At 34.9% G+C, this 27,602-nt stretch overlaps 1 protein-coding gene across 1 annotated transcript; it reads left to right on the top strand.

The window, feature by feature from the left end:
- Positions 1-26,633, top strand: LOC118193185 (potassium channel, subfamily K, member 16-like). The gene is made up of 6 exons (XM_085812030.1): positions 1-138; positions 242-382; positions 4,795-4,962; positions 18,990-19,325; positions 25,647-25,894; positions 25,976-26,633. The coding sequence occupies exons 1-6, from the start codon at positions 117-119 to the stop codon at positions 26,183-26,185; spliced, it is 1,125 nt and encodes a 374-aa protein (XP_085668156.1). The 5' UTR covers positions 1-116; the 3' UTR covers positions 26,186-26,633.
- The last annotated feature ends 969 nt before the right edge of the window (positions 26,634-27,602 follow it).

Raw genomic sequence — 27,602 nt, 5'->3', positions numbered from 1 at the left:
TACACATACTGAATTTACTGAATTTGATATTAATTTGCCCTTAAAAATCATTTTCCGTTTTTCTGAATTCAGCATTCTTAATTTTTTCTAAAATAACTATAGAAGATTATGTTAAGATGTTTAAGCTATTTCTAATCGGTACGAAATATTTTCCTGAAATAATAAAAAAAAAAAAAAAAAAAATTGTTGTATTATGCTCTGAATTTGTTAAGTTTTGAAAAAAATTCATCTTGTTTTACAGGCTGGAGAAGAGAAGTCTATGCGATGTTTTCAATATATCTAATCTATTTACTTGCTGGTGCTGCATTATTTGTGCTTCTTGAGAAGGGAAATGAGATTTTAGTCAGAAAACATATCATAGAAGATTTAGAGTCAGCTAAAAGTAAGTCATTTAAACTTCGGTTAATTCCATGTTAATAACTTTCGGTCTGATCCTAGTATACGGTACATGGGATTTGACAACTTTTGGCGACTGGTGATATATCGGATGGGTCATACGCTTCATTTTTGTGTGGACGATAATTTTAAAACTCGCGCCAAACCCGTACCGAACACTAGGATTTTACCAAACAATCTTAAAGGTTAAGCGCATACATGCAGCATAGCATTTGATTGTTTGTAATTCTGGCAATTAACTTAAAAAATTAAAGGGTACAATTCGGTTTCGGAGACCGTAAAAAATTGCAGCGAAAATGCATGTGCAAAAGCGCTAAATCTAGCAAACTCGCCCATTAAACAGCACGCCAAATCTTGCGAACGCGCTGATTTCAAATTGCGGAAGTTTTAGATAATTCTATATTTGTAAGTCGCCATTGAAATACTAGTTTAATTTTTTAATTCTCTTTTTGATGAAGCTATGGATTTTACAATTTGGGAATTGCCGAATGAAGAAAAGTCTGCAATAGAATTTTTTCAAAAAAAAAAAAAGGCATCATTCATGATAGAAAATTATGTTTGAACAATCATGATATAAAATTATGCTTTATCGATAACTCGGTAGCAAAATGGCGGTGCAGGAAAGAAAACTGTAATGAGAAGAAAGGATTGAGAATTCAAAATTGGTTTGAAGGATCGAAAATTCCCTTCCTTACAGCCGTTAGGTTCATCTATTTTTGGTGTCAGGAAATGACATCTGTTGAATTTTGTGAACTTCAGCTCAAGATGAACCACAGTACAGTTGTAGACTGGAACAGTTACATGCGTGAGGTGTTCTTCCGCCACAATTGGTTTTTGGCGGATTATGCAGAGAATCAAATGAATGTTTCTTAGTCGCTGTTCCAGATCGATCGGCGAAAACCTTATTGAGCATCATAAAGAATAATATCGCAGAAGGAAGCGTTATTTATACTGACTGCTGGAAATCATACAAGTCAGATGAACTGCAAGATGCCGGTTTTGAACACTTTACTGTCAACCACAACTACAATTTTGTGGACCCGGAAAGTGGGTGTCATACACAAACAGTAGAACGGCTGTGGGGCAATGCTAAATGGCGTAATAAACGCCATCGGGGCACTTCTCGCAGTGGCGTAGCTAGGGTGGGGCAAGGGGGGACACTTGTTCCCGGGCGCAGCATCCAGGGGGGCGCCAAATTGATGCTACGAAATTTTTTAATGAAATGTTTTCCATTCTTGGCACACAGAAAGGGTCGCAAATTCTTCAGTTGTCCCCGGGCGCTGGAATCCTAGCTACGTCACTGACTGCTCGACAGCATTTTGATTCTTACTTGTCCGAGTTTATGTGCAGACGTTTGCACAAAAAAACTGAAATTTTTTCTGCTATGTTGGAAGACATAAAAAATTTTATGCCACCCGTTTAATTGCAAGTATATTTAGCCTTTTTTTCATAAAGTAATACAAAATTGTATTATATGAAATTAACGTCTCATCTAAATTAAAATAAAAATCTGAAATAGGTATTTACTATTATGTTTCTATTCAGTTATTTTAGCCTTTTTTATATAAATAAAAATAATAAAAAATTGTATGATGTGAAATTAACCTTTTATCTAAATTAAAATAATAATCTGAAACAGTTATTTACTTTTATGCTTCCATGCAGTCATGTTTAGCTTTTTGATATAAATTATAATAATAAAAATGTACTATATGAAAGTAAGTTTTCATCTAAATTAAAACATAAATCTTAAATAGTTATTTACTATTACACTTCCTTTCTTGCGTTAGGGTTGCCGCAATTATTTTTGGCAGCACTGGCATCAACAATAGTTTGGCGATTTTTTACGGTCCTCAAAACCGAATAGTACCAATTAAAGTAATTACCAGAGTGTCCCAATAACCATTAATTTGTGATGAAAGTTTTCGCGGTGCATCGGTCGAGAAGCTCAACGTGGCATTCAAGAAGACAAAATAGTTTTAACTATTGGTAACTCAGTTGAAGAATCACAAAATTCTTCAACTGAGTCATGTTTTCTTTTCTTACCATTTCTACTATCAACAGATATAAATCTAATTTTACTTTAACAAGGCCATGAATAGCTCCTTCATCTACTGATTTCATCAACAGGAGGAAAATTATTATGAAATAATTTAAGAAATTTCAGTACTTTACAAATTCACCGGTTGAAAAGATACATCCAGCCATTTATGGACGTCTTTTACATATGGAATGTCAGGACAAGAAATAAATCCACTTTAAAGTCCTTCTGCATTGAGTTCTATAGCTACATCCGGGAATGAGTAAATAGTCTAGTAACGCTGAAACCTGAAATATGCAAATCAGCATACTTTAAAATTATTTAAAAAGCTAATTTATAATGTTATGATAACTTAAGTAACTTATTATAAAAAACTTGGTAGAAAACGGCAAGTAATGATTAATATATGAAGAACTATCGTATTCTCCCATGCGTGCATTCGTGATGTAAGTGATTAGCACCTGCAGCTGACAAACCGAAAGCTCCATTTTCGTATCTGAGGACCGAGTTGATTTCTTCACCCTTTTTGATTCAAAAATTCGAAGTATTTATTTGGTGTTGCTCCAAATAAAATGTGGTAAACGGTACTTTATTGCCACCTATTTGGTCACGTGGGCATCTTTTCTCTTTTTAGTCGCCCTTTAAGTGAAGGGAAATATACGACAGTGTCCCATTTCTGCGTATGTGCTTTCGTAGGTAAGTGGTAGCACATCCTGCTAAACGTGGGCGGCGTATTTTTGTATTTCGTGTTCTGAAGACAGGTAATGTCTCTACAGTGACGGAACGAAAGGAGTATGGGACATAATTTAATATAAACTTAAACTTGCTAATTAAAATAAACCTCACAAAGGATCCATGATTTATTTTTTGAGCCAAGTTTTCGAAATGAAAATAGTCATACGAAAATCAGGATTTCCTAATTTAACAGAATTAATTAAATCTCCGTTACGTCTCCCTCATTCAACAGCTGCAACTGAAGGCATATTTCATAAAAGTTGATGAATGAAAATGAAATAGTAGATGTTCTACAAATTCCTTGGTGAACGGATTTTTGTTATCGAAAGAAAAACCAAAACAAACATCAGCTACTGATTTTACTGCATTAGGAATTAATTTGACAAAAATCTACTAAAAATTAAAAGTTATGAAAAGAGCGTTTCCCTTAAAAGTAAGCATTTATGCGAACAACATATTAAATAACTGATAATATAACGTTATATTAGACCAGTCCGTAAGTTCGTGCGCATTAAGTGTATGCGTGGAATTGACTATGACGCATTTACTAAAACAATACAATTTGAACGTGTTGAAACTTGTCATCTTTTGACTAACATATTATTCAATTCATCACCAACTTTCGTAAATATCGAACGCATTTGAGTACCCATAGAAAATGAATGTAGATCATCAGTACAAACGTGCTGTGCTACATTTTTTATTTTCGTGTAGTGAATCTGACAGGTTTGCAGCGATAAAAATTAATAGTGTACATGGTGAATACACTATTAGTGTAAGGACTGCCCAGAAATGGTTTAAAAAATTTTAAATTGGAAAAATCAGCATGGATGATGAACACCGTTCAGGACGTTTTGAACTGTTAGAACCAAATCAAACGATTCATTTAGAAGTTTATAGTGAAAACTTTGCCGTCTAAACTCAGAATTGATCAAAAAACTCCAACGATGGGTGAAAATCAAGAAAATGTTGTCTCATCATGATAACGCCAGACCGCATACGGCTCCAACAACGCTGCAAAAAATTAGTCAATTTATTAGGGAGCTTTTGCCACATCCTGCTTACTCCCCAGATATTGCCCCGAGTGATTTTCACTTATTTCGTGCCTTACAAAATTTTTTACTGGGAAAAAATTCTAAACAGGATATACACAATGAACTCTCAAGTTTTTTTGCATGAAAACCAGAGTCTTTCTACAGCAATGGCATAAAAAGCTGCATGTAAGATGGTGAGACATTGTAGATAATGGAGGAAAATATATAATCGATTAAAATGCTAAATTGTGTATTTTTATATTATTTAAAAATTTACCAAAAAATGCGCATGAATTTATGGACTGACCAAATATTTTAAACAGCAAAATAAGGTTACATGATAAATTAGCATACATATTAAGTCCCAGGAATTTTCTTTATGATGGTTAATTGCAACACTTGGCTTCAGAGATCATTAGAGACAGGTAAGTTTTCGAATTGTTTCTGCCACTTTTGTCTAATTTATTAATTTAAATTGTATTTTCGCGCTTAAATTATTTGCAGTGTATTATTTACTTTTTCGCTTATTTTTTAAATTAAGATGGGCGCTTATTCATACTATATTTAGTTTATTTCTCAAAATGATAGATATGATTGATGGTCTGCGTGAGAAGAATATCAGTGATGCCGAAATTTTCGAATCGTTCCATCAGGAACACGTGGTGAGAAAACGGGAAAACATTGAACAGGATATCACTTGGAAACAATTTTATGGGGAGCAGGTTTTCTTCTCTTTGATCCTCATCACAACTGTAGGTAAGCATGTAATTTGCATTCGTGTTACATTATATAGTCAGATATACATGTTCACAAATGTCTTCTTGAGATAGTCTGAAGATGTTGCTTACAGGATCATCTCATACCTTTACAAGGTATTTTCTTCCTCCTTTTCGCATGCCTTCGGGGTGTAACTGGAAGCATACTCAACGAATAATTAAGGTAAAATAACACGCCGAACAAATATTAATTTAGAAGTTCAACAACAAAAATCAGCGTTATATTTGCATATTTGCAAATATATCGCTGATTTTTGTTATTTGACTTCTAAATTAATAACCAACGACTATTCGAGAGGTCCAGTGTTTGAGTTCCGGCGAGGGCCTTGCATATTTTTACGTCTCCTGGTTTAAAAAAAATATATATATAATTACTCTGCATATTTAAAGTATTCTGGAATATCTCCTTAACCTTCTCGATACAACCTCTCAAGTGTCTAATATCACATCCCACTATTTACACATGACATTCAAGCTAGGTACCCTCAACATTGTTCGGAATACCATCAGGATAGTTAATACAACCTGGGGATATCCCGAAATATCTCTTCAACACATCCTCCGGCATGTTTAATATCACATCTCGTATACCTCCAGGATCTCCTCGAAAGACTTCGGATCTAAATCGCTCGAGTTTGACGATGGAAGACCTCCGGAAAATGCAATCGTGTTGGCAAAAGAATATCTTGATCTCTTTTGCCTAAGGAAAAGATTTCTGGAGTCGCGTTTGACGATGGAAGATCTTCGGAAAATGCAATACGAATATTTCCAGAATTTTAAACAACGAAGATCTCAAGGTATTTTAAAATCAGCATCTTCGCGGCATCTTCACATATACCAGGACGCATCATAACCATGCTATCCTTGGTTTTTAAATCACAAAGTCCTCAGAACACTTGAAAACCAAGATTTTCGGGATACCCTCAATATGTTCTGGCATGTTGCCACTTAAAGATAGCATCCTGAGGATATTCTGTGCTATCTTCACACATGATGCGCCTTCACATCAAAATTTTTACTATACATACGGCGTATATTTATTTATTTCATTTGCAGTCGTGTATGCGTTTAATGTCTCTTAAAACGACAAAATTGGCATGAAAACTGAAATCTATGATTTTTGGATGGCATTATAAGAGATGAGAAATGACTCAAAAATTCCAAAGCTAATTTTCTAAATCATACTGAATTTTATAATGATGCCACCAGTATGAATTCAGTTCTAATAGTTAGTGTTATGATCTAATTCGTTAAAAGCTGTATAGTGGATGATAAAAACTAGAATATAATTAATAATCTAAACTGTTCAAAAACTTTATTGAATATATTTTAATGAATAAGTGACACCTTTTTTTTTTTAAATCCTTTTTTGATAGAAGAATAAATTAAAAATTTTCTTTTCTAACTGCAGCAGTTATGTTTGCAGTAAATAAAATATGATATTCACGGAAGGGGAAATGAAGGATATTCGGGAGACTTTGGACTTCTTCCAAATGTTTTATATTTGTTGTTAATAGTGAAGAAACCATCCTGGTGTTCGCGTGGTTGACAGCTATGATTAAAGCCATGAAATATGATCGTTTAAGCGATGAGATTTCTAGAAAAAATACACGTGTGTTTGAATAGAGAAGACTAACCGTTTATTTTCGAAAAAGCCAGGCTATCTCCATTGCATCGCAACGTATTTTCCTTGTTTAACTAAAGATGAAATACTCTGGATACTTCTACCGATGAAATACTGCTACCGTTGTATATTATGTTTTTACAAATCCTTGCTTTCAATATGAAAACAACAATAGCAACTGTATAAAAAATCAAATTATAATCTGTAACTCTACAGAAATATTAAAAAACACACACAAAAAAGGCGAATACAAAACCAATAATTTTTAGAAGTATGAAGCATTAATAGTGCTGTTATTGTGAGCACCTTACAGATGACAGCACGACTTTGTTCAGTACCGCCCCCAATTTTGATAGAGAGCACCCTGGGGAGGGGCGGGCACGAGGGTCTTCCACCCTTCTTTTCTTACCATCAACCCCTCGACAGGACTTTTGGTTCGCCGTATATTTGGAGTGCCCCCCATGCCGCGCAGACATTAATCATTTCCATACATCCATGCCTACTCTGGGATTCGAACCCGGGCCCTTCGGTACGACAGTCAGATTCATTAACAACTATCCCGGTTGGGCGGCGTGAAATACTGTTTATTAATCTTCTTCTTCTTAGTAACGCGATTCTTTAATGCGTATGTTTATAAGGTATTTTCTCCTTTCTTTCCATATGCCTTCATGGTATAATTATAAGCATACCGTATTCGAGCGATTCATGGTTCGAGTTTCGGCGAAGGCATTGCACATTTTTCACGTCCTCTGCATCAAAAATCCTAATGACTCTACAAGTGACGCTCGAGCTAAAAGGTGGTGGACAATAATTCGGATTTGGTGATTGGGTCTCCCCATTCCCCAGTCGCCTTTTATAAGGTGGTTTCTCTCTCCTTCCAGCATGCCTTCGTGGTGTAACGGTAGTCGCTCGGTGCATATTCTAGACGTTCAGGTTCGAGTCCCGGCGAGAGCATAGCACAGTTTTCGTGTCTCCTGCTTCAAAATAACCTAATCAGTCTGGAACAGTAATTATTTTCAAATTGCTTTTTTTGTAAGATTTTAGTATTAACGTTATCTGAAGAAATTAGATATAATTTTTTAATTTGGAATATAGAAGATTGTTATCGTGTGCATTTTATTCTTATCAGAAACATTACGGCAAAATAAAGATTGGAAAACTAGTGGATGTTTTACTTGGTTGAGTTTATGTTTTCTGTTATAAAGGTTCGGTGGAAGATCCAGTCATTTATCTGCGACCAAACAGCATCACCAAATTCTGCAAAAACCTGCGCAAATTTACTAAACATTTATTTTTTAAAGTGGACAGTTTTTCAAATTTGCTGCTTTATTCTTATTTGTTACAATTATTAATTTTCCTCTTAATTAGGTTTCTTTATTAAGGAAAGGTTTCCGAATTTTGCACGCAAGAAAGAAAGAACCATTGCACCAACTGCAAGCTTTATTCCTGAAAATTTGTTCTATTGACCTATTAGACAACCTAAGAAGTAAATCATGGCTGGTTTCAAGAATACGCCTGTCGTTGGTGGAACACTCGGAGTCTGTGATAACAGAATGACTTTGGCTAGTTCCACGGTAATTTTTATCCCTGAGGATAGGAAACCTAAGGTTTTCTATTTCCCTTTCCTTTCTAAGAAGTTATCTGTAGCGAAACATCTACCGCCAGTCCGCTGATATATAATGCAATACGCATTAATTATGTCTCATAAATACCGCTGCCCATGTCGTTGTTGCACCATATAGTGCTATTCTTCCTACGAAAGTGTTATAGATCAGCTTTTGTATCTTGGGGGTACATGCCCCATCCGATGCCTTGCATTCTTTTCAGGTTGTTAGCTATACTGGAGGTTTTTCCTCTTAATTTGCTATACGTACTCAACGAAGTTATGTTTATTATAATCCTCAGATATCTTAGGGATTTGATTATTTTGATTTTGCTATTGTCAAGGTGGAAATTTAGTGATATAGTTATTTTTTAAGAGGGCTTATGAATATAATAGCCTGGGTTTTCCCTGGAATATTGTTACTTTCGTTGAATGTTTCCAGATTGCTATTAATGTTGACCTCCGATACTTCTCTAGAACGCTCTCTGATTACATAGGCTGCATCATCAACAATTACAATGCACTTATTTGTGTGATCCAGCCATCGAAATGAGCGCTGAGGCAAGAAAGCCCTATTTCTTCATTTCTTTCCATTGTTGACTATTATTATGCTCTTTTTGTTGGAAAAGCAGCTCTAGAATTCTATTTTAAATAGGTTTTTCGGGCAGCCAAGGGCCCGAATTCTTTCAATAATCATTCTTTCAATACTCATTATTCTTTCAATACCTCAGGCCACCAGAGTGAGTCGAAGGCACCAGAGTGAGTCGAAGTCTGAAGTCTAGGCACAGTAGAGCAGAATGTAGGTTCTGATCTTTGTTGTTAAATATTTGGACTATTGCTTCGTTGATTGCATTTATTGTACTTCTGTTTGGTGTAATTTAAATTGCAAGTTTCTGATACTATTTTCTTTTTCATGTGGTGCTTGAAGCGATCACAAAGGCTCTTTCAAGAACTTTTCCCAGCCCTCGGTGGAGGCTTATTGACTCATATCAGCTCGGATTAGACTGATCTTGACCTTTCTTGTTTAACAGAACTATCAATCCTATCGTGAAGCAAGAAGAGAAAATACCATATTGTGGGCATTTGTTCATTAGTACCTGGATGAGCGAAGAGAAGTACTTGATTATTATATTACGTTGTTTACATCTGGAAAAATAGCTTTTTTTATTGGGTGATTTTTAGTACCTTAATTTAGAATTATGTAAAGGAAAAGTCGTCTTATGTGCAACGTGGCCGAATATTTTCTCTTCTCATATTTTGGATTGTTGTATGATCTTCTGCACGATCTTTTGGAAATAGGGCGTCCATAATTTTTTCTTTGCTGTGGCGTCCTCTGACCTTGGGGGACTATTCTCTGTAAAGGTTTCAAAACTTCGTTTACATAAATAGGACTACAGGGATCTTTGCTGTTTGATACATATTTTTTTCAGTTTATTTTTGCTGAACTAAATATCTTTTTTTATAAAGTTCTGTCTATTTGGCGTAAACAATGTATGCTGCTGCTATATCTGCTTTTGTTTTTGCTTGCTTTTGCTGAGAGCGCTAGGTTTATTGCGTTCACATCGAAGTGAAGTTGTTCACCAATTTACTTTCTTGATATCATTGGGACTTTTAATTTTAAAAGGTTCGTCACACTGGGGTTGAATTGTTTTGGTTAGTTTCGTTGTTAAGTCGTCTATTTATACTTTGTGGAATCATTGAGCTCATTTGTTATCAAGGATACGTCCTTTGATATTAAATTTACAAATATTTTGATCCTCTTATTTGTAGTTCTAAATGTTTTAGTTTTGTAGTAGTTAAAGTCTGGAAATCAAATTTAATACGTTATTGATTTGTGATCTGAAATAACTTCATCTCGTTCAGTTCATTATTCGGTGGTCCAGAGCAATATTTGCAAGCTTTAGGTCCTTGCCACTGTTTTCCAGAAATTGTTTCGCATGTCGTTGTAATTATTGATGAAATCTTCCACTTTTATTACTCTTCGATCAGTGTGAGAGCGTCTAAATATTTGAATATAAGCTTAAAAATTGTCTCCAATGATATGGAACAAATTGGGGAATCTGTTGATGACGCTATCTAGTTGATTAAGGCCTGTAGATATTTCTCCTGGAGAGCCATAGATGGAAGTGATGTGCTGTCCTTTCTTTGGGGTGGGTTCAAGGCTATTGTTACTATAGCTTTAGAGGTAAATGTAGTTGATGGGAGCCAGTTCCTCTTGTAGCATATGATAGCTGTTCTTATGTGATTATCATTTTCGTTTTGGTTTTGGATTAAATTCCAACCTGACGGGATAACGCCGAAATTACCTCTTACGCAATATGGCTCCAGTACGAGTATATCGTAGTGATGTTTTGCCAATAAGAGTTCGAGTTTTGCAGATGACGCTTGGGCTATTTGCAAAAATTTGGAGAATCTTTATTTTAGGTGCACTGTTTCGTTTCATTAATGTCACTGAAAAGGGAGAGATCATTGTCTTTTGCTGACTCTTTACTTTGCTTTCTCAGATGGGTGTACCGTAGTCCGTTCTTTCCTTGATCTTTTGTATTTCGAGGTGGTACACTGCGAAAAAAAAAAAAAAAAAAAAAAATGGGACAGTTCTATATCTCCCGTTCTACCGGGCCGATTGACAAAATTCAAATTGCGTTTTTCGTGTCTCGAAAGCGCGACTTAGGATATATATTAGATTTATATATAGCATTGTTCTAACATCTGTATTGTGACACAAAATAGGACTTTTTCTGAAACAGAATAGCAATTTTTTCCACATTTCGATTCTACGACTCGAACTTTGCTTAGATATTAAATTTTGTAAAATTTGGTGCGAAATTTACAGAGAAATTCAAAAATTTATCTTGGCCCAATTTTTTTTCACTTTGCCCCAAGAATAATTCACTTGGCGAACTTCTTAATATATGGCAACCAATTTTCCTTTCCCTTCCATTATGCCGGAGCGAAAAGAAAGGCACCTCGTTCCTACCTTTTTACATTGTGCATGAGTGGAAAAAAAGTGACATCATTGCTATTTCAAAGCAACGTATTCTAAACCACATTTGATGTTTAATCGCTTTCAACATATATGCCAAATTTCAAAACGCGCCCATATATAAATTCACGTATAGCTTTGGAAATTTTGAATAAAAAATTGTAATTTTTTATAGGTATGTTTAGGAATGAATATGTATACTTTAAGATGACGGTAAAAATTTTATAGATTATAATTCAAAATTTTTTTGAGAAATTAATAAAAATTATTTAAAAATACAAATTTTAAAAATAAATCATAAAAAACTGAATTAATTTTATTTGGAATGAATCTGAATTTCTAAATATGAAAGGAAGAATCAAATAAGTTTAATAGAAAAGAGAGATTAATAAATATATACCAAACTAAATTAACATTCAGAAGCTAAAATTTTGAGAGCTAATTTTTCAAAAACTACTCTTTACAAAGCTTGGTAGTTTGGCGTAATTTGAGTCGTAGAATTGAAATATGGTGTTCATGCGATGCGTGCGTTGTTATACAACAATTTCAAATTAACTAGAAGTGGACTGTACTAAATATTTTATTCGACAACTTTAATCAAATGCGTGCCATCTTTCAAGCGATGACTTACTACTAATAACAACAGCAATAAAAAATAAAACTGAGTAAGCGTTTACAGGGTTGCTGTAATGAACATCTGCGCCATGCAAGGCGCCAAGAAGAGAAAAAATGACGTAATCTTAAAGTTAAATAGTCTTAATGACTTAACATACCCCCCGGCATTGAAGGGTTACTTCAATAATTTCGTGAGATAATACTCATAATAACCTACAAAATTGTACAATTACTACCTTATACAATAAAGCAATACGAATAACATCTCTTAATTCAATATAATAATATTCAATTTTCAATACAAAATTTATACACAATACAACTTACAATACAAGTATTATAATAATAAGCTAACACTTAACTAACTTAGGAAGCTTCTTCTTGGGGTAAAATTGCAATTTTTGTAATTCCACGCTTAATGATGCCCTTTGCTGTCTGTATTTCTACTACTCTAACCTTACCGTCAACTTCAGGAAAAATTCTTGTAATGCGCCCTAACACCCATCTACAAACAGGAAGCTCATCCTCCTTAACTAGTACTAGCATACCTATTTTAATATTCGTTTGTTCTACCTTCCATTTTGAACGCTGTTGTAGTGTGTTTAAATAGTCCCTATGCCAACGATTCCATATCAACTGGACAAATCTGGTAGTTCGTTTCCATCTTGAGAGTCTGTTTTCAGGTATATCAATTAATTCGGGTTCTACTATAGCATTCAAGGGTCTTCCAATGAGAAAATGACCTGGTGTTAATGCCTCTAAATCATTTACATCGGAAGATAAGGGAGTAATAGGGCGAGAATTTAAAACAGACTCTATCTGAGTTACTACAGTTAATAACTCCTCGAAAGTCAACCTTGCATTACCTACAATCCGCTTTAAGTGATATTTCACGGATTTTATTCCAGATTCCCATAGTCCACCAAAATTAGGTGTCCGTGGGGGAATAAACTTCCATACTATTCCTTCTTCACCTAAATAATCTGCTAATTTTTTGTCAGGATTTCTAATTAAATTGTTAATTCTTTGCAATTCGGCATTTGCGCCAACGAAGTTTTTTTCGTTGTCTGAGAAAATGATTGAGCATTTTCCGCGCCTAGCAATAAATCTCTTTAAGGTGGCAATAAATGCGTCAGCGGTGAGATCACTCACTAGTTCGAGATGCACTGCCTTTGTTATAAGGCAAATGAAAAGAACTAAATATACCTTATGAAGAGTTCCTTTCCTCTGTCCCTTGTACCTAATAAAAAATGGACCGCAAAAATCTGTGCCGACATGATTAAAGGGTGAGCTTGGATTTACGCGCTCTGAAGGTAATGACCCCATAATTTGTTCGATAGTGACTGGTTTATTTTTACTACAAATTATACATTCATGGGTAATCTTTCTAGTTAAATTCCTACCTTGTAATGGCCAAAATTTCTGTCTCATAAAACACAATAATGCTTGCGAACCTACGTGTAAATATTTCTGATGATAATGCTCAGCAATCAGCTTAGTTAGTTTGCATTTAACAGGCAAAATTATTTGATGTTTTTGTGAAAACATTACATTGGCCCCTTGTAATCGGCCTCCTACTCTCATTACATTATTTGCATCCAAAAAAGGGTTCAAAGAAAGTAAATTACTTTTATTATTAATGGGTTTACCTTGTGCGAGGGAGTTGTAATCTGAATAAAAACTACATTTTTGAACCTCTCTTACTAAAAAGGATTCTGCCTCATTTAACTCCCTTGAACTTACTCCTCCTGTTTTTCTCTGTGCTCCTTTCTGTTTTGAACACCTAGAGTTCCAAATGATCCTGAAAATATAACTAACAATACGTAATAATTTTAAATAATTGTTAGTGATATCTAGGACATTATCAATAAATTTTGATGGCAAAGTGCATAAACAAGCAATGTCAGTTCTTTTTCTCAGTTCATTAGAAAATGTCTCTGTTTTTTTTTTAATTGTTCAAAGTCAATGTTCTTGTTAGGTATGATACCCTCACTCAAGAATGGAGGACCTTTCCACCACAGATCAGCATCATGCAGCTTGTCAAAATTCAGTCCTCGGGAAATAAGGTCTACCGGGTTCTCCTCTGAACGCACATAATTCCACTGGCGTGTATGTGTTAGCTCTTGGATCTGCAACACTCGATTAGCAACAAAAGTTTTTAGTACATGCGGGGGATTCTGAAGCCATGCTAACATTATGGTTGAGTCACACCACAGACATATTTTACTGATGTCCAATTTCAATAAAGGCACCACCTTTGCAACAAGCTGTGCTAGCAGTACAGCTGCGCAGAGTTCCAGTCGAGGTACTGTCAGCGGTTTTAGTGGAGCTACTCTGGACTTGCTGCAAAGCAAATGTGAAGATAAATTATTGTCACTTCTACAGCGTAAATAGATGGCTACTCCGTATGCGTGTTCTGATGCATCTGAAAATCCATGAATTTGTATATCAGAAAAACTATCCTGTAAAACATATCTACTGACTTTCAAATTGTTGATAGATTGCATTGAATCAATAAAAAGTTGCCAATCCTTAATTATCCTTTCGGGTAGCGGATCGTTCCAATCAAGCTTCAATAACCAAAGTCTTTGGATGAAGATTTTTGCTTTTGTTATCCCTGGACCAAGCAGTCCTAATGGATCATAAATGCGAGCAATATCAGACAACACTGTTCTCTTTGTGTAAGTAGTTGGTTTCTTGATGGTTGATTTGTACGAAAAACAATCTATCTTTGGATTCCATAATAATCCTAAAGTTTTGATGCTCTGATCGTCATCGAAATTGCTGAAAGAATATTCCTCTTGTCCATCCGGAAACTGCAAAAGATCAGGATGATTAGCACACCATCTGTGCAGACGCATTCCTCCACGTGATAATAGGTTAATCAATTGCGACTGTAATTCTTTAGCCTCTATTAGAGTATGGGCTCCTGTGAGTACGTCATCGACATAAAAATCCCTTTGTACTATTGGCGCTGCTAACGAAAAATTATTTTTCTCGTCTTCTGCTAATTGATTAAGTGTGCGTGTTGCTAGATATGGTGCGTTGGAAGTACCGTAAGTTATAGTCTTCAGTCTATAGACCTTAACTGGTTCTTCTTCACTACTCTTCCATAAGATGCGTAATAAATCTCTTTGATGTTCTTTAATCAAAATCTGACGATACATTTTTACAATGTCTGCTGTGAAGGCAATTTTATGCGTTCGAAATCTGCAAATAATATCAAATAGTTCGTCTTGAACTAACCCTCCTTTCAGCAGAATATCGTTTAACGAAATTCCAGTAGTCGTAGGAGCAGTGGCATCGAACACTACCCTAAGTTTAGTGCTAGGTTTCTCGGGCCTGAAAACCCCATGGTGAGGAAGATAATATGAGAAACTAGAGCTATCCCCTTCATCAATTTCTTCGGAATGGCCTAATTTATTGTATTCCTTAATGAAATCTTCGTATAAGTGTTTCATTGCGGGATTGCGAGTGAAGCGTTTAAGTAGATAATTCAGTCTTTTGCTAGCGTTTTCTCTCGATTCCCCTAAAAGGCTAAGTCCTTCCTCCTTAATTGGCATTTCCACTACATATCTGCCATCACCTTGCCTCGCGTGTGTACGAAGAAAGTGCTGTTCACAAAATTCCTCTTCCTGACTTTTCACTTTTTTTTGCTTCATTAATACCTTCAATCTCCCAAAACCTTCTCATGTTGTCAGATAAATTATCCCCATTTTCCACAAACCCACAAAAATTATCAACACTGCCTTGCTGCGGCATGCGCACTGACCCGCTAACGATGTATCCAAAAACTGACTGATGGAGAATCAGGTCTTGCATATTTATTCTATTTGTTCCCAGTAAATCAAAAAATATTTCGTTAGATAATAAAACATGTATTTGATCAGGTTTATAAAACTCTGGATCAGCTAAACCAATAAGTTGCAACTGCTTAACATCAGGAATGTTTATATATCTAGCAGGCGTTACGCGAGTTATTTTTGGAACAACAAAAAATTGTAAGGTACGAATAAAATCTCTAGTAGCGTTAGCGATGGTTGCTATAGCTTTTTCCTTAACACTAACTGTACCATTGATACCTGAAATAGAAGCGTTTATTTTTCTTTTCTTCAAATTCAATAACTCAGCACCTTCTTTAGTAATGAAATTATTTTGAGAACCGGAATCCAGCAAGGCTCTCAGCGAGATAAATTTTCCATCATTACCCTTAACGAAAATAATTGCAGTTGAAAGTAGAACTTGTTTATTAAAAGAACTGGAAATATTCAGCGTAGTACCGTTAATGGACTTTGCTTGGTTGGTTTCATTAGTGTCACTAACCTTTTGGCTGCTTGCCATTGGAGTAAATGTATCAGCATTTGAAGAAAGATTACTGCTTAATTTATTAGTCTTGTTTGTGATTTAATTCGATGTGCCGTTTGCTCTATCGAAATTTTCTTCATTTCGATCAAAATGTAAGAGCGAATTGTGAAATTTCTGACATTTTCTGCATGTATTAGAACTTTTACAGTCCTTGATTGTGTGGACCGAAGATAAACAATTGAAACATAGTTTTTTTGTCTTTACAAATTCCAATCGTTTCTTGACTGTTAGATTTAAGAATTGCGCACATTTCAACAATAAATGATTAGCTTTACAATAAGGACAACTTTTTGAATTTTCCGAAAGTGATGTAAGAGCTTTGGTATTAAATGAACGTTTCGATTCCCCATGCGGAGGTTTGTAATGTGATAGGGTGCGAGCGTGTTCCTTCAAAAAACATGTCAGTTGTTTAACCGTTCCTATCTCGTCTTTTTTAAGTGACCTTTCCCACCAACACCGAGTATTTCTATCCAACTTTTCAACTAATAAATAAACAATTAACGTGTCTGAAAATTCTTCCACCTTTTGCTCCAATGCTTCCAAGGATCGTAAACATTCATGCACCTTATCGATAAATTTTAAAAGTGACGAAGTAGAATATCTCGTTTGAGGTATAGAAATTAATTTCTTTATGATAGAATTGATCAAATCTTTTTTGTTGCAATAGCGATCAACCAACAGATTCCATGCTATGTCATAATTCGAATCTGAAATTGGAATGGACTGAATAATATTTAAAGCGTCTGCCTTACACGAACTCTTTAAATATTGCAATTTTTGCGCATTAGTTAATTTGCTATTTTTATGCACAGCTGCGGAAAATAAATCCTCAAATTCAATCCATTCTTCGATTTTCCCACTAAATATTGGAAGAGACAATTTAGGCAATTTTATATCCGAAACAATTATGTCTTTACTCGAACTGTTTTCATTTGAGCAGCTATTCCTTTGAGAACGGATCTCAGAAATTTTTCTTTTAATTTTCAAATGAATTTCATCGAGATTATCTACTACATTTTCCTTTTCCTTAATGAATTCGTCAGTGTCCTTTTTTCACAATGTGAAAATAAAGAATCGAAAATGTTACTTAATTCCTTTTTAAATTCTAATATTTTTGATTCGTATAACTCCAATAAGGAAATATCTGCTTCATCCACTATAGAATTTACCTTATTTTCAAACTTTCTAATACTGCATTTTAAACTCTTTTTGTTAGCTTTAATTGCTTTCAATTCACTCATCATGAACAAATAAATAATTTATCACTTACCGTGATTGCAGATTTCTCGACAGCAACACCGGAAATGAACGATGACACAGTATTCAATCTTAATTGCGTAATCCACACGAAAACGAAAGCATTCCAAACACTCTATATGAAGCTATGCGTAATACAACCAAACGAAAGTATTCCAAATGTTCTAAAAAGTTAATTTTAGCAACGATATCTTTTACCTCCGGCTCGACGGACCATAAAGTGTTCATGCGATGCGTGCGTTGTTATACAACAATTTCAAATTAACTAGAAGTGGACTGTACTAAATATTTTATTCGACAACTTTAATCAAATGCGTGCCATCTTTCAAGCGATGACTTACTACTAATAACAACAGCAATAAAAAATAAAACTGAGTAAGCGTTTACAGGGTTGCTGTAATGAACATCTGCGCCATGCAAGGCGCCAAGAAGAGAAAAAATGACGTAATCTTACAGTTAAATAGTCTTAATGACTTAACATATGGAAAAAAAGGTGGTATGTTATTTCAGAAAAAGTCCGATTTTGTGTCAAAATACCTATATTAGAACAATGCTATATATAAATCGAATACATAGCTTAAGTCGCACTTTCGGGACGTGAAAAAGGTAATTTGAATTTCGTCAATAGGCCCTGTAGAACGGGAGATATAGAACTGTCCCTTTTTTTCGCAGTATACATCAGGCAGTTTGACGCATATGCAGCTTGATTTGTATTGAGATCATTGTCAATGTCATTGAAAAGTTTGCTGTTGATACAAGATAGGATCTAAGGTTTGCATTTCTTAATATCATGCTGTTCACTTCAAACGGCACAATAGTGTCTGTGTGGACAATCTCGTGCAAAGTTGTGTAAATCTTCACATGTAAAGCACCTTCTGGCCCCAAAATATTCAGTGATTCGGTGCTCCCTCCAATCACTGAAGATGTGTGAGGAGTTAATTAAACTCAACTAAGGCAACTCAACTAACTATATTCGATTATAAGGCAGGGTAAGGTTAATGAAATTAAACTAAAGCTATATTTTTATTCATGTGAAATAATATAATTATAAATCTAATGTACACTATTAATCTTTTTAATATCTCTAATTACTAACTATATTGCTGTTGATGTATTTGATAGTGGCAAGGCGCTCGAAGGCTATCTGCCTAAGGGGAGGGATGTCTTCTTGGAGGACTTTCTAGGGGAAACTGGCTGGTATACACGTTAAACATGGGAAAAATCCACGAAAACATCCAAGCAGCCAGCCCGTTCGCAGGATTCGAATCTCGGACCGAACTACCAGTGTTAAGCGACTTACTACCGCTGGTGGGCTCAGTAACTAAATTAATTTCATAGCTTCTTAAGCGCACGTACATTTTAGTGCATCATCATTTAAGAATATTTAGTCAACGAAAAATTTAAAAGCATGTAAATTAATAAATGAAAATTTTAATTTTACTTGCCCTCTACATAAGAACTAAGGGTTCGAGTAGCTGGAGTCATGAAATAAAGATAACTGAAGCACTTTTGCATTTCACGTTTCCCTAATAATAGTTCTTTTGGTGTTATTTACTCCAGGTTATGGAAATGTAGCTCCCAAGTCCATGTGGGGCAAAGTTTTCTGCATCATCTACACATTTTTTGGACTGCCTCTCAACCTGGTCATGATGCGACTTCTCAGCCTGAAACTCAGACGCGGATTGAGGAGAACTCTTAAATTCGTCCAGCAACGTTATCCCCTGAAAATTTGGCTTTTGTGGCTGTCCGGGATGCTCTTCTATTTAGTCTTCATCATAGTATTCTTCCTCGTGCCAGCGGGTATATTTACTTATGCAGAAATGTGGACTTATGCTCAAGGAATTTATTTTAGCTTCGTTTCTCTAGCAACAATTGGCCTCGGCGATTATGTGGCAGGTAAAGACACATTTTAATTCATTAATTATATCACCATGCAGGTTATTTAATAATATTATGTTTTCTGGTAAAGAAACATAGTGGAACCTTGAGATACCGCACCTGTATATACGAGGAAAGTATGAGCGAAAAATTCGTCTCTAAATACGAGCATTCACTCGAGTAACGAGCAACGAGCCAGGCTGTTGGTATGCGCGGCGCGTGTCCCGATCCGGCTCTACTCGGGGAATAGCCTCATCAGATCACTCAGTGTTCTTTGATCTACATGTGTATGCGCTTGTTAATTGTTATTTTACATTTAACGCGAAAATAATTATTCCACGATGCTTTTCAAGAAGATTGTTGCCTCAGATAGTACTGAAAAGAAAACGAAGGAAGCCATAATCCGTTGAAATTAAGAAAGAAATCATAGATAAACATGAGCGTGGTTGTAAGAGTGCTGGAATTGGCAAAGACTTACGACCGTTCGACATCGACGATCTGCACTATTCTCAAGAAGAAGGACGAAATTAAGAAACTTGATGTGGCCAAAGGAGTTACCGTTATTTCCAAGCACAGTCCAAAATTCCTAGAAGATGTTGAGAAGGCGTTGTTGGTGTGGATTAACGAGAAGCAGTTAAAAGGCGATTCGGTAACAGAAGTTATCATTCGCGCTAAGAATTTTCACGTACTTCGACCTTCTACCCAAAACATCAGGAACGTCAACTGAAGATGAGATGGCAATGAGATCTTTGGGGGTGAGGAACGGATTGACTGGATTTCCATTATTTTCAATGGGGAAGTTTGTTTTAGATACGAGAAATTCGCTATACGAGCTCAGTGCTGGAACGAATTAAACTCTTATCTCGAGGTTCCACTGTATACTATGTTGCCAATAATGACTAGATACCAGTAAGAAAATGTTTATCTGAAGCTTAAATGGGGGAATAGTAATGTAGGCCCACCATTCGCAGCTATCACAGCCTTTCCCTTTTGAGAAACTTTTGAATATGTTTCAATATCAATACAGCAAACCCGACTGCAGCATTCAGCAGAACTGCCAGATTTTGGGCGCAATTTGAATGTATATGTGACAATAGGCAACTCCTACGTACGACTGCCATAAACTTGATTGAACCTGAATTTATACACTTTAGCTCCAGTTTTCTTCTTATTGCGTTTATTTTATCTCAAATTGTAAACAAATTAATACTTTGGTTTTGTAATTCGAAATTAAATTCATTGAACTTTTCAAAAGTATCAGCTAAATACGCTAAATGCTCCAACCATAATTCATTAGATAAACATTTTTGCAATTCAAATTTTGAATCACAGAGATAAATTTGAATTTCTGAATTTAAATTTTCTTTATTTGAGAAATAATACCGGAATATTTTTCTGTTGAGCCCCGTCACTGCATACAACAGTGCACTTATTTCAAGGAATGTCATTATGAATCTAACATGAAGAGGTTCACAAAATAAATACTCTTTGGTAATTCGCTTGTCTTCGTCGAAACGTATGTAAACTAATAATTGAACAAAGTTCGTTATATCAATACTTTCATCTAATTGTTATTCGAAATAATCACGGTGTTTTATTTTTTGAATGAATGTATCTTTTATTGAATTTGCCATTTCATAATTTCGTCGACTTACTGTATCATTTGATAACGAAATATTATTAAGTTCATTATGAAGTAACAAAAACTTTCGTTACTTGTTTACTGTTTTTGAACTCCAATAATTTCCTCTTAAACTATTCTTCAGATTTATCCTTTAAATTTGCATGTGCTTAGATTCAAGATGTCTTTTTAAGAAACGGTGCGTTCATATTTTGATTGGATAATAGTCCCTCAGAGACAATACATTGAGGTTGAGGGTCCATTGCATCTCCATTACAAATAAACCCAAATGATAAAATAACTTTCATTACTTTTCTATAAACAATTTTCATTTCTTTTCGATATTCTTAGTGCTAATAGATCGTCCTGGACCATCCTTTTTACGCTTAAGCATTCCTAGCCAATTTTACATTTCGAAAAATCTAGGTTTTTTTTTTATTATTTTTTTACATATATTTAAATGCACAGTATGTTAGGAGTTCTTCCAAAGCAAATGACGATATTCTCAAATCGTGTAGAAAAGGGAGGAATACAAAGCAACAAGAAGACAAATTACCTGCTCTTAGAAACAGCAAATCGAAGTAAGAAAATGGTTCTAATTGAAAATAAAGCAACATCAGCCCATAAATGGTGACGAATAAAGTGCAAACATAGTAATTAATCGTTAAAATCTGAAAGAATTAATGAGATACCATTAATCTTATTTTTATTTCCTATTAAATACAGCATGCATGTCTATTACTTCTATTAAAAACATCAATTACGTCAAAAGTTTGACCTACTGTTCACTACTTTGCCGATTAAAACAAGTAATATAATAAAAAAAAATTTAAAGTCAATTCTTAGGTCAACAAAGAAAAATGTTATTTTAGATACGTTTTATTAACATTATTAACAATTTTTCGTTTCTAATTTATGAAGCTGATGGTGGTCTATAATTTCTCATTCTATCCATCCCTTGTAATGCTTCATTATTGCAAGGAACCTTTCCAGTGAGTTTCGAGCAGTTCAGTTCTTCAATTAATATTCCATCTCATGATTTCACACGACTCAAGGCGACATATGCTTGACCTGCTACGAAGAGTTTTTGTCCTAGATATATTACTATTGAATGTTCGCTACATAATGGGACATTACATCCGCTTCATCCAACTTTATAAAACTACAATTCTTTAACTCCATACACTTTAAAAATCTTTAGAACTCTGCTTTACTGTTGCCATTTATTTTTATTAAATATGACAATCCCATTGATCACAGTCATGTACTATTATTTATAAGTTATTATAAAATTAATTTTTTCAGCACGTAAGAATTCCTAATAAACGGTCGTTATTTGTAAATCTTATAATATATTTAATAAAAACAGCCTATCTTTAGTTTCGATAAACAGGAATGAATAATTAGGAATTGACTTTAAATATGTCAAAACACTGTATAAATATCAAGTGTCATCCACTACAAGTTTAAAAAAATGTATTTGAACTTGAGTGGTTGAATAAAAAGTATTTTATTAACAATTGAAAGTTTGAACAAGATATAGGGAGAGTGTGAGCTAATAGTAGGAATTTAATAAAGTCTGTTGGCAATTCCAGTTCTGTGAAGATTGAAAACTGAGATTAGATTCCGTTTTGATAAGCGTATGTTTGAAGGCGAAGCTTATAAGTCTGTTGTGAAGATATATTTAAATTGTTGAATTTATACCAGTGTGAAAGAAAGCTTTGAGCTTTCGAACGGGTTGACTGCATGGGAATTATTCAGTGTCACGTGAATACAAGCCAGTTTCCTTTAAGAAGGCATCCTTATTTCATCATTATTTCCGAAATTCACATAATTTAGAATCTAAATTAATCATCGTTAAACTTAAGTGTTTTGTTAATACTCTCATTTAAAAACGAAATAAATGAACTGAAAGGGAAGAGGAAAAAAATAAGTAAATGAATTCATTAGGTTCTTTACACGATCTTTCTGCTAGCATAGAATATTAAGTAGTAGCAACCTGAAGAGAAATATATCACTTTGAAATTTATATTTAGGCAGCTTTTTCTAACGTAGATTGAGGTAGGCTTTGTAAAGATCTGTATGGATTTCAAGGACAACTGACGCGAGGCTCTCTTCTTTAAGGACCAAAAATATTAAGCTAATCTCTTATTATATTTGGTAAAACTATTTGTTTGTTCAGGGAAAGAAAAAAGAAAAAAAAGTTTAGGATTAACCGTAAACGGTTACACTATTTTAAAATACGTTTGCTTTTTGAAAAAGAAAAGGTTTTGCTTTCCTTTTGCTACAATCATCCTCGAAATGCATAGAACATTTTTTTAAGCAAAATTATCCCGAATTTAATATGTTGTTGTTCTTTCAAATGGCTGTACATTTGCAAATTAATTCATTCATCGAGAATGGACAGTATTAATTCTTCATTTAGCCATCTCATCATCGAGAAAGCTACCCAGGAAGCACCACAGGGGATACCGAATTACACCTGTGGGAAAGGTAAGTTCTGTCCAATTTTAATGGCGAAAACCGTCCTAGAGGAACGGATCTCAAGATCTCTTACTCCTTATCACCGAGCCTGTCGAAGCACTTCCGGCTGGCCAGTATTTTAATTGCCCCCATGCCACATCCGTGCTATACACTTCCAACACCCAAGCCTTTTCCGGGATCCTACAGTCAACATAACAACCACTATAACCATCAGGGAGTTCACCAATTTTTTTAAATGCAGGATTTTTCTTAAGTGTAAACATTAAAGTACTTTTAAAAACATTTTTACAAGGCTTGAGCTTCCTTTAATAATTCAATGAACGTTAATTAGCTGATGCTACTACTAAATGACCTTGAACTTCAATAGGCAGGCTAAATGGAACAATTTAAATTTTGTTTTAAGAGCAATAATTTTAAATGCACGGCAACCGAATCTTGCAAAATCGCAAACTGCCTTATAGGAAGGGCGGAGGAAAAATTTTTGATCAGTGAGTTAAGAAACTTGTCATCTCGATTTAAAAAAATTATTTTCATTGGCTTCATGCAAATGCGGATTTTAATGAAAACTAATGGTCTTGGTATATTGCATGCAAAATAAAGGTATGTGGAATCTTTCATCAGTAGGTGTTTTGGGTAAAACCTGTCATGCTGGGAGAGATAGATTTCCTTGTATATTATGGTTCGAAAAAATTCCTGATGAGAATCGTATCCAAAGCTGTATAGAGATTCAGAGGTATGGTGCTGCCATCTATTGTCAACTTTGCTATCTGAACGCAGAAACCCAAAAAGCATTTCAATAATCTTTTTATTATTATAGTACTGCCATCTGCTGACAAAAAAAGAAATATTACTATTATTCATTTTATTTGTCCAAGCTTCTCCTGAAAAATAAGAATGAGAAGCTTCTTTATATCACACAAAATATATTAAAAAGTAAATTAAAATCAGCCGCTTTCTAGTGTACTAAAGTTAATGTTTCTCAATATAATCAATCGTATTTGAAAGGCAGAATTTTTTAAAAATTTTCTTTTATTAAAAGGTTATGTGTTCAATGGCACTTCATTCGTATAAGTAATTAAATTAATAAATTATGAATCTTTTATGATGGTTTGAAATTGACATTCCAGTAATTTATTGTCTTCTAATACCTTAATAACAGATAGTCTTATTCCACAGGTGAAAATTAAAATTTCCTTAACTAAATAATCCTCTTAAGCATTTTTGAAAAATTTTCCTTAAATTCAGTTCAACAGCAATATCGCAAAATAATACATTATAAGCATTATTTTCTTCACATTTACGTCATATGCTATATTACGGCAAAATTACAAAAATTTTAAAAGCAGCTTACCAGTATACTTTTAGAATTCCCGACGCAGTGCTGCGAGCAAGTGTTTGCATACATCTTTTTGCTGTTTCAGTCTTTTCTCAATTCGTCGTCTATATCAATGTTCCGTTTCCTTACTTAGATGGCTTTACAAAATTTTCTTTTGTCATTTTATTATTAACGTTTTTTATGTTAAAAAGTATTTTCTCCCTCCTTCGTGGTGTAACAGTAGCACACTTGGCGCGTATTTGATAAGTCTCGGTTCGAGTTGCGACGAGGGCATTTTTTTTTTATTAAATATCTCCTTCTTGGTTCTTAAGCCACATAAAATTTGATTCAACAGCAAAATCACAAAATATTTAAAAGCAGCATCTCTTTAGAGTTTCCGATCGACATTTCGGGCGCTGGAAATAAAAATGTTTTTATCTGTACAGTATTGCCACTGCTGGCTTTGAAATCGCTGAGTTTATTAGTAAAAAATTCGGTAAAGATTTCCGGAATATGAAATAGATAATAAAAGAAATTCAAAATTCGGGCTTCCAGGTTCCCATTTCGGGTGGAGGACTATGTTATTCAAAATTTGGTAGCTATAGGTACCGAAGGTTTCAGCATTTCCACAATGAGAGAATGCATTCATTCACAATGCATACATTCATGTTGATTCTTCATTATTTAATTTCTTTAAATATAATACAGGGCGACAATATTTGGTAGCAACGTTTTGAAAAGTGATACGTTTTTTACAGTGATTCAATGGAAAATGCCATCTCGAGACTAATATCCCATAGGGTACTAATGCCGCTTATTGGCTAAAAAGGTGGGCTAAAACATTAAGTGCAAATTTTTTTTTTTTTTTTTTTTTTTTTTTTTTAGAAATCGTGGTCTTATGCTATAAATCTACTTGCAGATGTGTCTTCAAGTCGTTCAGAACAAACTTTTTATCCAATTTATGTGGTCCTCATGTTGATCTGGCTGGTATTTGGCATCGCATTCCTTTCAATGACCGTGAATTTGCTTTCTTATATACTTGGAAGCAATCTTCTGGATAAGCTGGATTGCAAGTGCAGGGTCAGATACTCAGCGAAGAGTACATTGAGACCTGTCATTTCCAACGTCGCTGAACTAAACTGGCAGTTAGCCAAGTATACACCCTTGGTGAGGATTCAATATTATAATATTGTTTTTATTTAATTCATTTCGAATTTGACAAATATAACGTATGATTTCTTTTCCCAGGGATTTAGAAATTCCAGAAATGTTCAAGAATTCGAAGAACTTTGCATTTCGAATCCGCAAAATGTCACACCACACAATTTGAAAAGCATGTTAAATTTAATTTATGACTTGAGGGAAGTATGCTATGATCAGCTTGAAATCTTGGACTTAGACGAATCTGATGCTATTGAAAGTCAAATTGAAATCGTCACTGACACTGAAGATGACTAATTAAGGGCAGCAAAGGGCGACTAACGGCAGCAAAGTTGTAAAGCTAAACAATCAAGGAATATTTACAGATTTGCATAAAAACCGCTAAAGTAAAAGTCGTAGAAAAGTATGTTCATCCTATAGTGCAGAACATAGTATACAGGGCGATTCACTACCAGATCGACAAACTTGCAGGATGTGTAGAGGGTACAAAGACGACTCGGAATCACGTAGGAATGCAGGGTCGCAAATGCCGTAGTTTCGAGCTATGGTGCAAAAAAGCAGAAAAAAAGATCAAAAGCAGCAACACATTAATGGGACAGAAAATATTTTATTGAAAGTTTGTACTCCAACAGGTGTTCGAAAGTACTACCAGAAGTCGTCTGGCAGACCTGACAACGGCGCTGCATGGAATTCCTTACGTTCTGGAAGATTCCTGGCATGTTACGTATCCTCTCGGCAGCAACAGATATTCGAGCGACTAGGTTTTTAAACTTAAGGAACGGGCATCTCGTACACCAAACTCCTCATGTGATTCCAGAAGAAGTCCATACATGATAGGTCCAGCGATCTAGCAGGCCATTGAACCTGACCACAACGACCTATCCACCGCTGTCCAAAGGTTATGTCGAGGTGTCGGCGGACGTTAATCGTGTAATGTGGAGGAGCCCCGTCATTCTGGTACCACATGAACCTGCAGCAGACCTATCATCTGGGACTTCTTCATCCAGAACTTCTTCATCTGGAGAAGGACTGCATGGATTTCTTCATCTGGGGTCACATGAAGAGCTTGGTGTACGAGACGCCCGTTCCTTCAGTTGAAGACCTCGTCTCTAGAATATCTGTAGTTGCCGGGAGGATGCGTGACATGCCAGGAATATTCCAGAACATAAGGAATTCCATGCAGCGTCGCTTTCAGGCCTACCAGACGACTTCTGGTCGCAATTTCGAGCACCAGTTGTGGTACAACTATTCAATAAAATGTTTTCTGTCCCATTAATATGTTGCTTCTTCTGTTCTTTTTCTCTGCTTCTGTGCACCATAGTTCGCAACTACGGCATTTGCGACTTTGCATTCCTATATGATTCCCAATCGTCTGTGTACCCCCTACACACCCTGCAATGTCGGTCTGGTAGCGAATTACCCTCTATATAACATTCGAAAATAAATGATAATGGTAATAATAATAATTTCTCAATTCTTGATAAACTATTACTATGAAAAGGAAAAAATAATCCCTATTTTACAATCAGATTAAATTTTAAAAATATTCAAAATATTGTACAATATTAGAAAAAATTATCATTTGTCCCTGAATGGCTATCCACATAGATTTAAGAGTGGTGGGAAAAACCCTGAGAAGTGTATATATAGAGAGACAGAATAAGTTTCTAGATGAAAGATAAAACTATTAAGGAAAAGAAGATAAACTATTAAG

This window comes from Stegodyphus dumicola, chromosome 1 (assembly GCF_044657685.1).
Source record: "Stegodyphus dumicola isolate Sdum_Otavi_A_Nest chromosome 1, ASM4465768v1".
Taxonomy (NCBI): Eukaryota; Metazoa; Arthropoda; class Arachnida; order Araneae; family Eresidae; genus Stegodyphus; species Stegodyphus dumicola.
Note: the sequence above shows the minus strand (reverse complement) of the source record. Positions and strands in the feature narration are given on the sequence as shown.